The sequence below is a fragment of the Heteronotia binoei genome, chromosome 18 (assembly GCF_032191835.1).
Source record: "Heteronotia binoei isolate CCM8104 ecotype False Entrance Well chromosome 18, APGP_CSIRO_Hbin_v1, whole genome shotgun sequence".
NCBI lineage: Eukaryota > Metazoa > Chordata > Lepidosauria > Squamata > Gekkonidae > Heteronotia > Heteronotia binoei.
This window is the reverse complement of record NC_083240.1, coordinates 45,152,555-45,165,185: the sequence shown is the minus strand read 5'-3', so window position 1 is coordinate 45,165,185 and position 12,631 is coordinate 45,152,555. Positions and strand designations below refer to the sequence as shown.

At 46.2% G+C, this 12,631-nt stretch overlaps 1 protein-coding gene across 2 annotated transcripts in view; it reads left to right on the top strand.

The window, feature by feature from the left end:
• Positions 1-12,631, top strand: part of ACACA (acetyl-CoA carboxylase alpha) — a 291,537-nt gene that overhangs the window by 235,346 nt on the left and 43,560 nt on the right. For both annotated transcript variants that reach the window (XM_060259542.1, XM_060259543.1), the window contains 2 exons: positions 1,055-1,175; positions 9,961-10,057. In XM_060259542.1, the coding sequence (XP_060115525.1) occupies positions 1,055-1,175; positions 9,961-10,057 (218 nt within the window). The remainder of the gene's footprint in view (positions 1-1,054; positions 1,176-9,960; positions 10,058-12,631) is intronic.

Genomic DNA, 12,631 nt, shown 5'->3' with positions numbered 1-12,631 from the left:
AAGGAGGGCTCAGGGCGGATAACAACATTATAAAAACAATATGAATAACAATTAAAACATGTTAATAAAATAAAAGACAATACAATCATAGGCTCAGTTGGCACATGTTGTACAGCCTAGGAATCAGTTGGTACATGTTGTATGGACTACAGATCAATCCTACATTCTAAGAATCAGATACAGCATAGATGGTACTGCAGCATAGGGCCAGCCAATGGAGCAGAATACCCGATAGTGTAGGATGCCTGGCGGAATAGCTCCATTTTGGATGCCACTAATACAGTAGCTGCCGACCTCTTTTGGTGGCTCTCTGGCTGGCCTCTGGATCAAGCTCTCTGGGGCTGCAAAAGACTGCACAGAATCAGAGGCACAACCGTTGAATGTGAATCAGATGCTGCAGCTGGTGGAAATCTCAGGTCTAAAAAGCTGATGCCAAAAGCCAGGAATTTCAGATAGGTTCTTTGCACTATGAGTGGGCGCTTAGAACATCTTGTTGGCCCTCAGACAGGAGCACCAGAGAGCCAGGGAGAGGCTTTAATATACACCCTATTTCTCCAGCTGCTCTGTTAGCTCTTCCACCGCTTTCCATCTGGATGAATGAAGAAGTGCTTGCTGCTTGGTAGCACACTCCCCGGAGGGGTTATTTCCCCCTGAGTTCTCAGGGGGTCCAGAGAGAGGCTTTAACATCATTTGATACCCTGACTGCTTTCCTATGACCTCAACTAGCTGCTGAGGAACTCTTCTTAGAAGGAGGGAAGAAATCTTGCAAATTGGATCCTGGTGAGGTACCTGAGAACTCTTGGCTAGAAAGCTGTGCCCCTCCGCTGGGAACTCCTGTTCCCCAGGTTGCCTGAGGAAAAGCAGTTGCAGGTAAAACAGATTTAAGTCTGCATGGTGGAAATATGCCCTAAGAGTTTAACCATCATGCCTAGAAACTGGAGGGATTTTACTATTATTTAGTGAAACTGCTGCACGCTCAAAGTCTCTGGTATCTCACATGCCCCAGCCAAACTTGGAAGGCCAGAGATGCTAATTTTCTCTCGTTTCCCTTTAGAGTGTATATAGCCCGGTCCCTATGCTTACCGTAAAGGACCCAATAGACAGAACCATTGAGTTTGTCCCCACCAAGACACCCTACGATCCTCGTTGGATGCTCGCCGGACGCCCTCACCCAAGTATGTAAATTGCCTTTGGTTTACGCTGTTAATTGTTAACTTGTGTTCTTGAAAATCTAAAAAAGGGAGGGATTCATATTTCTTCTTCTTCATCGCAACTCTTCTCTCTTTGTTGATGACTGGCCTCATTTATCTCTGTGTTTAAATGCTGGTCCCTTACCTTCTGGTGTGCTTTTGCACGGCTGAGAAACAAACCTGGCTGAACAGATGTGGGAGCAGATGGGGGAGGAATGGCTAGACTCTCAGTGTGGTGATGGGGGGCAAATTTAGCCCCCAACCCAAGAGGGGCCTTGCATGTGCCCTTCTCCTCCCCTCCCCCCATTTCAGCCCTGTGGTGGAAATAAATTCATCTATTTTATGTGAACACTCATCTCCTCCTTCTCCCTATGGCTTGAAGCACTTTACAGTAAATGGGCAATTAAAAAATTATAGTGTTTAAAGGCAAACATGTTAAACTGCTAAAGGAATCTCACCTCACTCTCGAGCCAATTTGGTGTAGTGGTTAAAAGCGTGGATTCTAATCTGGGAGAACTAGGTTTGATTCCCCCCTTTCTCCACATGCAGCTGCTGGGTGCGCTTGGGTCAGTCCTAGTTCTCTCTGAGCTGTTCTCAAAAAAGCAGTTTCTGTCAGAGCTCTCTCAGCCCCACCTGCCTCACAAGGGTGTCTGTCATGGGGAGAGGAAGGGAAGGAGATTGTAAGCCACTCGGAGACTCCAAGTGAAGGGTGGGGTATAAATCCAACCTCCTCTTCCCTTCTTCTATTCAGTTGCCTTTCTGAATAAGTCACTTTTAAGCAACAGAATGAAAAAATAATTTTTAGACAATTATAATTGGGACAAGAGAGTTTTGAACACCCAGCAGAAAGACAAAAGGGAGGGGGTCCCTCCAGGTTTTATACCAGAGGGTGGGAGCTGTCACATCAGAAGACTGCCCTAGTAGAAACCAGTCACACTTGAGAAGCAGATGGAATGGTCAGAAAGCATTGAGTGTGAATACATAAGGAGAGGAGATCCCTCAAGTATATGACACACTGTGCTTGGGAATCTCAGTTGCAATGGCTTGGTTCTCACCAGCTCTTTGACCACATGAAGCTGCCTTATGCTGAGTCACACCATCAGGGTCAGTACTGTTTACTCAGACTGATAGCAGCTCTTCAGAGTCTCGGAGAGTTCTTTCACGCATCACCTCCTTCCTTATCCTTTTGACTGGAGATGCCGGGGATTTGAACCTGGGACCATGCCAAGAAGGGGGCAGTGATGTCATTTTTTAAAAAATTATTTATTTGCTGAGTAAAGAATGCATGCCTGAAAGGAACTAGACTTTACTCCATCCTCACCCTTCTCACCTTCTGTGCTTCTGGTAGTGGAGCTGGGTTAGGAGAAATATGCATCCCGTAAAGAGGCGGAGAGAGTAAGGAAGGTGGAAGAAAGTCACCTGCATTATCTGTTTTTCATCGGTTTGATTTTTAAAAAAACTTCCCCACTCCAGTTGAACATATGAAGCTGCTCTGTACTGATCCAGACCATCAAAGTCAGCATTGTCTACTCAGACTGGCAGCAGCTCTCCAGGGTCTCAGGCTGAGGTTTTTCCCACCTACTTGCCTGGACCCTTTTTTAGTTGGATAATAAAAATAATAATAATAATAAATTTTATTTATATCCCGCCCTCCCCGCCGAGGCAGGCTCAGGGCGGCTAACAAGACATGGTGTGTACCATGATTATTATACAATTCATATGAAAAAATAAGTTAATAAATACAGTTAAAACAGTTACATAAAATTTTAAAAACCACAATAAATTAGAGGTGCTACATTCAGTGAGATGTCGGGGATTGAACCTGGGACCTTCTGCTTACATATGAACGTATGAAGCTGCCTTCTACTGAATCAGACCCTCGGTCCATCAAAGTCAGTATTGTCTACTCAGACTGGCAGCGGCTCTCCAGGGTCTCCAGCGGAGGTTTTTCACGGTTTACACAGAAAGGTGTGGATATGCAAATAAATACATCCCCATCCCGCTGCTTGGACAACAATTAGTTCAGTTTTTAGTGTAAACAAAACCTAAAACCCAGATGTAGCCATGCAGGTGGGGGCTGACTTGAATCGTGCTGCCTTCTGTTGAGTTTGGTGAGTCACGTCAAACTGCGTTCTGTGAGGAAGCAAACCCAGCTTCACATTCCCACATGCCCCAGCTCCAAATAGGCACGAAGAGCAAAAACGCATTTGCTTTATTTTTTTGCCACTAGATTTAAATAATTGTTCCCAGTGCTGAATATGTTAGCCTAGTAGTCTTTTCTGCCATAGCCTGCACAAATAAATTTCACTTGGTCTGGATTGTGTAACAGCCTAGGTTTAGCCAGGTTTGTCTTAATTTTCAGAGGGGCCGAGGTTTTGCAAGGTGCTCTGCCCCATGGCAGAGTGGTAAGCTGCGGTACTGCAGTCCAAGCTCTGTGTTCAATCCCAGCAGAAGCTGGGTTCAGGTAGCCGGCTCAAGGTTGACTCAGCCTTCCATCCTTCCAAGGCTGGTAAAATGAGTACCCAGATTGCTGGGGGTAAAGTGTAGATGACTGAGGAAAGCAATGGCAAACCACCCTGTATAACGTCTGCTGTGAAAACATCATGATGCATCATCACCCAAGAGTCGGAAATGACTGGTGCTTGCACAGAGGACTACCTTTACCTGTTTTCTTTAATGTAGGTGTTCAGGGATTGCAAGATTTATTCTGTACTTTTTTCTTTAAAAAGAGTTTTATACCTCTGTTTTTTTATTGTCTTAAAACTGCTGAAGTTATGGTGTGGTGTATCTGTTATTTACATTTTGATTGCCATAGGGCAGAATCCCTGTGGGCGGGTGTAATATTTGTTTACTATAATATTTGTCCTCTGTGCATATGCTATTCATAAAAATAATATTTTGCATTTACATAGTACAGTAAGAGAGCTTCCAGTCATTACCATTGTTTTTATTCTGTCTGGGGCAGTGATGCTCTGTATTCTTGCACTTGGGGGGACACAGTGGCAGGACTTCTAGCCCCACTGGTGGAACACTTGATCGCACTTGCGTTTTTTGGCCACTGTGTGACACACAGTGTTGGACTGCATGGGCAACTGGCCTAATCCAACATGGCTTCTCTTATGTTCTCATGTCTGGGGCAATGATGCTCTATATTCTTGGTGCTTGTGGGGGGGGCACAGTGGGAGGGCTTCTAGTGTCCTGGCCCCACTGTTAGACCTCCTGATGGCACCTGTTTTTTTTGGCCACTGATGTTCTTATTCCATCAACCCTTTGTGGAAAGGTAATATTATTACCCCCAATTTCCAGGTGAGGGGGGTGAGTCCAAGAAAGGCTCACCTAACACCACCTGGTAAGTCTACAGCAGCAGAGGCAGGATTTGAACTAGGTCTTCAGTCCCTTGACTGCTGCACCACAGGTGGAATGAGATTGGCGGTACATATAGATTTTCTGGCAACTTGGGGGGGGGAGGGCTAATATTTCTCTCCCCCGCCACCCTTTCTCCCATTGTCTTGCCAGTAATTCATCCGCCTTGTCTTGAGCGTGTAGGTTCCAAATTGAGTGACTTCAGTTTTTAATTTAGTAGAAGCGTTAAGGGGAAGCAGATGATTCTCTGCGATAAGTTAAAGGAGAGATCTCCTAGGTGAAAAGTTAAAGCCGTTTATTAGGAGAGATAGTGCTGTGATATTCTTCAAACTGACGCTCGACACGAGGCCCAGAATCGAAACGATCAGCTCTGGACTCGGCGATGAAGAGATAATTTTGAAATGGATGGTCACATTTTACAGCGGGGGGCCAAGGAGGCGAGGAACATTAGAACATAGTAATTTCAAGTTTGGGCTTGATAAAACGCTTTCCATCCCGTCGGAGTCAGCAGAGGTTGGCTTGCTCGGATCTCCACTTTTAATTGCTTTTGCACTTGGCTTTGCAGAGCCAGAAGTGCTTGTTCAAAATTATAGCATTGCAAAAGAGCCTGCCGCCAAAGCCATAGTTTTTTCTTTCATCTTTGGAGAGAATGCAAGAAATGGAGCACTGCCTGCAAAGGGCGGTAGGAGATACCCAGATAATGAGGTTCAAAGGCCAAAGTCAGCAATAAGATCATTCCTCCTGATACAAAATTTGACCTGACTTTGCTTTGTTTTATTAGTAGACTTGGCAGATATTTTGTTTTTCGTGCACATCAGGCCGTAATGGAGGCCGGGGAGAATTGGGTTGCTGACCTCCAGGTGGGGGCTGGAGATCTCCTGGAATTTCACCTGATCGCCAGACTAAATAGATAGCTTATTTGCTTATTGTTTATTTTTTTAAAACATTTGCTCCACTTCTCCTGGAGAAAATGGCTGCTTTGGAAGGTGGACTGTGTGGCGTTATACCCTCTTGAAGCTCACCCCCTCCCTAAACCCCACCCTCAAGTCTCCAGGTATTTCCGAAACCAGAGTTGGTGACCCTAGTGGAACCTCTCTTCAGACATGGTCCTTTGGGTTGAGGCCTGCATGTAGGGCTGGCTCACCCACTAGGCAAATTAGGCATTTGCCTAGGGCACCGGGAGGGGGAGCCAAATTGGGCTCCCTCCCCCCCGCACTGCAGACAAATGCCTAATTCCAACACTCCGCCCCCCGCTGCCAACATCTGTCCACCTGGTGGCAGCAGCGGGCTACCTTCTGCACCCCTCGCACCTCCGGCCATGCTCAAAGGAGCGCAGCTAGCCCCGGCCCTGCCTGCCAGGCATTTGAGCACTTCCGGTTCTAGAAAGGAAGGGGAGCGATGTGTCCTCCAGCACTCAGATGCCTGGCTGTGACGAAGCGGGCAGGGGCAGGGCTAGCTGAGGTCCTCTAAGCATGGGGGTGGCGGAGCACGGCACTGCGTTGTGGCGCTGAAGGGAGGGGGGTGGGGTGGGCAGCATGCATGCACCTAGGGCCCCCTGTGGCTGGCAGTTAGTCTACCTTGGGCATCATGTGCCCTAGGGCTGGCCCTTCTTGCATGTTTAGCAAACGTATCCTCCAAAAGTTCATCAGGCACTTCCATTAACAAGCCAAAGACTTCTCTTTCTCTTTCTGTTTAGTGTTTGGGTGATTTATTTAGTGCTCTTTTTCCTTTGGCTGGTGGCTTGGGATATCTTGTGTGTGTGTGTTGGTCATTTTAGTTTATATCATCAAATTATTTTAAACAGAAGTCTGAATTCATTGTTACTCTATGTATTTACTTCATTTCAACCCTGCCCTTCTCCCCAGTGGAGACCGAAAGCAGCTTGCCTTGTTCTCCTCTCCTCCATTTTCTCCTCACAAGATCCCTGCGGGGGAGGCGGGGCTGAGGGAGAGGGGCGGGCTGAAGGTCAGCCAGTGAACATCCATGGCAGAGGAGGCATTTCACCCTCCATCTTCCACACCCAGACCTGACACTCTAGCCGGTAATCATTTGGATTAATTTATAGTTAGGAAAAAAAATAAGGATGAAAAATAATTGGGTTAAATAAAATCTTGGGTGCTTCTTCTTGCTCACACTGGCATGTGACAGTTGTTAAGAGCTAGCATATAGAAAGTGGCAGGGGGAGAGAGAGATCCTGCATTCTTCTTGGATTTTATGATTTATGAAACCTGGGACGTGGGGTGCAGAAGTTCTGTGGGTGTGTGAAGTGCTAGGACTTAAAACCAAAGGCACATACCATCCTAACTGTGAGAGAGAGGGACGGGAAGGATCTCCTAATCATCTGGAAGAGAAGAAAATGCAGGAGGGGATAGATCAGCAAGAAAGAGATTACCTTAAGTCTAGCCGTGGAATCCTGTGTTGCGTTTCACCCTTCTAAATCCATTGAAATCAATGGGCTTAAAAGAGTTAACTCCTGGTTAGAGGGATCTTACAGTTAGAGAGACTATGACAGACACACACAGAGCAAGAATACACGGAAAAAGCAGCGCAAGATTGCAATCTAATGCCTCCCACCAGGCAGCATTTCAGGAGGGCACAACGATTGTGCAAAAACCATCCACGGCCAAGTTCATTTACTTGTTCAGTTCCATTTGTGTCCTACCTTTTTGTTAATTAGTTTGTTTAAATATTTTGTAAAACTAATGTATTGATCTGTGTTGTTAGCCGCCCTGAGCCAGCTTCGGCGGGGAGGGCAGGATATAAATAAAATTGATATGATATGATATGATTTTTGTCAATCAAGGAGCTCAGGTTGGCTTCCAGGGGATTCTCACGGAGGTTCCTGTGACTTGTTCCCTCCAGCCATAACCTGCTTGGGAACCTTTTAGATATAAAGGCAAAACTGTTTGATTTATAAATGTATTATTTTTACTTCATTTACCGCCACCTTTCTTCGCAACAGGCATCCAAAATGACCTTCTCCTCTCCTTTGTTTTATCCTCACAACTGCCCTGTAGGTAGGTTAGGCTGCGTGGCTGGCCCAAGGCCACCCAAGCATGCTTCTGTGGCAGAATGGGGATTCGAATCTGGGTCTCCCACAGCCTACTCTGCTGCTAACCACCGTACCACGCTGTCTCTGGGAACACATGAAGCTGCCTCAGATCAGCAGGGCACAAAACGGACCAACTTGCATGACACCAGTGCCCTCCTTTCCCTTGGGCTCTTGCTCACCCCAAAAGCTGATGCGTATCCCCCACTCTGGGCTTCCTCTGTGCCCAAGCCTCTTCCAGCCTCGTGCACCAGATTGCTACCACCTCCTCTGTCACGCCACCCTTTGCATCCCTTCCCTGCAGCTGAGTTTGGCTTTTTGCCCATCTTGGCCCAGTGCTGTGAAACCGTGACCAGCAAATAGCTCTAAAGTCTTCTCTAGTTCTCTGTCTCAAAGACCTTTTAACTGGAGATGCTGGGGACTGAACCTTGGAGCCTTCTGCACGCAAAGCAGGTGATCTCCCACCAAGCTACGGCTGCTCCCCATAACATGACTCCAGTTTAATATATGAAGCACCCTTTAACATCTCAGACAGCTGGTCCAACTAGCTCAGGGTTGTCTGTTCTGCCAGGCAGACTCCCTCCATGGTGATGGCAACGGCTGCAGGAAATCCTTCAACTGGAGATTGATCTGAAACCCTCTGCGTGGAAAACTGTGCTCTGACGCTAAGATGTCGGTCCTTCTCCAAATGTCATTCCATCTTTGCAAATTACCCACATCATCTTATTACCAAAACGGGGGAGAGCGTGCTTAAAAAAAATAATAAAGCACATACATGTTGACACGTGAACAGGACTCGAAGAAGCAACGCCTTTAATGACTCGGCTGCCTTTTGACAAATGTTTGCAATGAAAGGAAGAAAAACCTACCCTGGTAGAGCTGTTTATTTAAAAGTGGGCAAATTCCCTTTTGCTCCCTGAATCCCATCGTTTAACAATAAATGATGCCTTTTGCTGATAAATGGCTCTCTTTATGCAGACGAGCAAATTAAAGAGGCTGTTATGGCTGAGGGCGGACAGGCATTTCTTAATATGCATCTCTTCATGCAATTTATTTGAAGCTTAGTATCGTGTCTAGGAAAGGCCGCCTCTGAGTGTGTGTGAGAGGGAGGGAGGGAGGGAGGGAAGGAAGTAGGGAGAGATGCAGCTCTGGGGCGGGGGGGGGGTGAGACAGGGGTGGTCTGTGGAAGGTGCCAGCTATAAACAGACCCTCTAATGTCCTGTAAATTGAGTAAAGCTAACCAAGCCTCCCATAGCCCTATTAAAGCTTATCATTCTAGCCTGTTGGTGCAGGGAGGTTTGTTTCCCTGCTGTTCCTGCCAATGACAAGAGTAAAGTTGGGGGGAGCACAAGCCACAGCTTTGCTTGACATTCCTCCTTTCAAGACCTGCCGTACTGCAGTCTGCAGTTGAACGTCATAGTGTGTGAATTCAGCACCCCGACCCGGAGAGCTCAGGCTGGTCTGATCTCAGATCTGGGAAGTGAAGCAGGGTCAGTATTTGGATGGGGGACCACCGAGGAATAGCAGGATTGTGAGGTGGAGACATCTCTTGCCTTGGAAACCCAGTGGGGTCACCATAAGTCTTCTGTGACTTGACAGCCCTCCCCCCCAAAAAAAGTATTTGTCTTACCTTCTCCTGTGTTGCATGAACAAATGTGGGTGAAGCAAACTCCTGGCTACCCACAACATATAAATGGGGGCTTCACCAGAGTTCCTTGTCCTTCTGCTAACTTGCACTCTAAGCCAGTGTTCAATCTGAGCTTGTGTGGTGAAAGATAAGTCTAGCTAAACCACATGCCTGCATTCTTATGTACAGGTAACCAGAACCATCCCTGAGCCACCATTCTTTTATCTGCAAAATGTGTCCAGAAGGTTGAGCGATCCAAGAGAAGTTTGCCTTGCATTAGACTATGGAGCTCCAGGTAAAAGACCCAGCCCAGGCTGTGTACAGTCCCATCCAAGATGGGAATGACCACTCCTCACTGGTGTTGCGTTTGGCAAAGTGAGCGCAGTTTTGTGGCTAAGCCTTCAGTGGCGGCAGGTATTTCTGTCAAGTTGCAGCTGACTTATTCCACCACCACCACCACCCCCCCGGCATGGGCTTTTCAAGTCAAGAGCCATTCAGAGGTGGTTTGCCATTGCCTGCCTTTGCGTAAATAGGTCTCCCATCCAGGTTACTGAGCAGGGTCAACCCTTCTTAGCTTCTGAGACCTGACAAGATCAGGCTAGCCCAGGCCATCCAGGTCAGGGTGGCAAAGCCTCTAACGAAGGACCATTACTTTCTGTGGCATGCTGGCCTTTCCTGCATAATTTTGTCACTCCTGATAGTTTCCTCTCTCTCTCTTATTTTTTTCGTAGCTCAAAAAGGCCAATGGCAATGTGGTTTCTTTGACTACGGTTCTTTTCTGGAAATCATGCAACCCTGGGCTCAGACCGTTGTGGTGGGCAGAGCCAGGTAAGTCGCAATAACCAGCAGTGACACAAAAGCACATCTGTTCTCTGGGTGGAATGACATCGCTGTAAGGTAGGTCAGTAGTACTATCCATGCAAGTCCACATGGGAGCGAAGAGAGTGCCTTGCTTAAGGCTGCCGAATGAGTTCATGATAGACACAAGATTCAAACTGGGGAATTCCTGACTTGTAGCTCAGCAGTTCTGCCATGCAATAAAAGCACAAATGCCCAGTTTTCACTTTAAGCCACAAAGAGGGCTTAGTTTGAACAAGGATTTCAGGATGTAAATGGGGGGGGGGGCAAAACCTCTGGAAGGTATTTTTGGACCTGATCTCTTTCCCCTCTTTCCATGGCTGTTTGGCATCACCACCTCCCATTTGGGGTCCTGGACCTGCTGGTCTGCAGGTAAAGAGCTAGATGCAAGTCCAGTCACACTTTATTGACCAACAAAACTTTTGAGAATCAAAGCTCCCTTTATCAATTGGTATCTGATGAAGGGAGCGTTGACACTCAAAAGCTTCTGCCCCCGAAAGTCTTGTTGCTCTCTAAGGTACTAGCTGACTTGCATCTAGCTCTCCCATTTTTGACTGTACCTTCCCTCTCTTCCTCCCTTTTTCAGAAGAAAATGACATGAATTTCATAACAAAGAGGGATGGGAGGAACGAGCAGGTCCCCAGACTTTTTCAGCCTGTGGGCACCTTTGGAATCTTGACACAAGGTGGCTGGCACAGTCACAAAATGGCTACCACAGGAGACAAGAGCCAACCACAAAATGGCCACCACAGGCACATTATGTGGTTGGCAGACACATGCACTGGCATACAAGAAACCCAAGTGCAAGGAAAGAGATAAAATACATCGAGAAAGAGGAGAACGAATAAAACCAACTTTTTGGTGGCAGCTGCCGCCGAAACATTATTTTTGTAATCAGCACAACCAATCAGGTCCCCAGTGGCCAGTCAGAAGCCTAACCTGGCCACACCCAGGCCTCTACGTGGTACGTGGCCACGAGCTCTTGCACAGGCCTCTCTCTCTTTAAGAAGGAGGGGTTGGCTTTACCCGTCCCTCCCATGACCACAGTTCTACAAGCCCCATTCAGAAGTACGTTTATGAATTGATATGTTCATGGCTTGTAACTTAAAGCTGTTCATTACAATTATAAACTATGTTTGACCATATCCACTCCTATTTGCCACTTTTTTGGGGGGGGGCTGTCATGTCACATCCAACTTTTGGCAACCCTGTAAGGTTTTCAAGGCACAAGGCATTCAGAGGTGTTTTGGCATTGCCTGCTCCTGCATAGCAACCCTGGTGTTCTTTGGTGATCTCCCACACAATACTAACCAGGACTTAACAAGCTGTATACTACAATTTATGCCAGGGGTGGCCAAACTATGGTTCAGGAGCCACATGTGGCTCTTTCAAATATATTTTGTGATTCTCAAAGCCACCACCACCCTGTTCGCCAGTTTGGAGGAGGCACTTGTGTCTTTAAATCACTTCTCCAAGCCAAGCCAGCTGTGGTGGCTTGAATGCATTTAAAGTTGCTTTTTTCACCTCTCCCTCTCCCATTTATTTGCCTTCCTCCCTGTCTTTTGGCTCTCAAACACCTGGTAATTATTCTATATGGCTCATCCATTAAGCAAGTTTGGCCACCCCTGATCTATGCTGTGTTTGACTACACCAGCTCCTTTCCTCCAATAGCTAGAGCTAAACCCTTGGCAGGCATGAAGTAACAGTGGGCAGTACCCCTGAGCATGTACAGAGCGTAACTATCCTCCTTAGCACAGACTAAGCAGTTTGTCCTTCTGGCCCTTTTAATTTTAATGACTTGAAAGCTGATGGTGTAAGTAGAATCTAGAACTGAATTCTGTGGCCTTCCAAATCCTTGCTGATTTTGCTTTGTGAGCTTTTTAGGTGTTTCTCGGACAATGGTTTCCCCTGCCCCACCCTGACCTATACTCTCTATTACAGTTTTAAAAATTGCAAGTGTGAAGCTTAGTATTGCAAGTGTGATGCAATACATCATGTTCTGAATGAAAGGTTTCACTAGAAGTAGCAGAGTGAGGAAGAACTGAAAACTCAAAGTACGTTGAGAGAAACCCAGAAGTGGTATAAGAAAGAAAAGCAAGGCTGCTTGATTTTTAGTTCTTTTATCTGTCCGTCTGTCAGTCAATACCTTTACTAGCATAAATTAAAATCAGACAATTCCAATATATAAATTTAAATCCAGAACTTTAATCTTATATTACCTGATTCTCATAACAATCAGAAGAAACCTTGCTGCTGAGGGTGATATGGGATCACTGATCCAATAAAAGATCTTTCTTTCTTTCTTTCTTTCTTTCTTTCTTTCTTTCTTTCTTTCTTTCTTTCTTTCTTTCTTTCTTTCTTTCTTTCTTTCTTTCTTTCTTTCTTTCTCTCTCTTTCTCTCTTTCTCTCTTTCTCTCTTTCTCTCTTTCCCTCTCTCTTTCTCTCTCTCTCTCTCTTTCTCTCTCTTTTTTCTTTCTTTCTTTCTTTCTTTCTTTCTTTCTTTCTTTCTTTCTTTCTTTCTTTCTTTCTTTCTTTCTTTCTTTC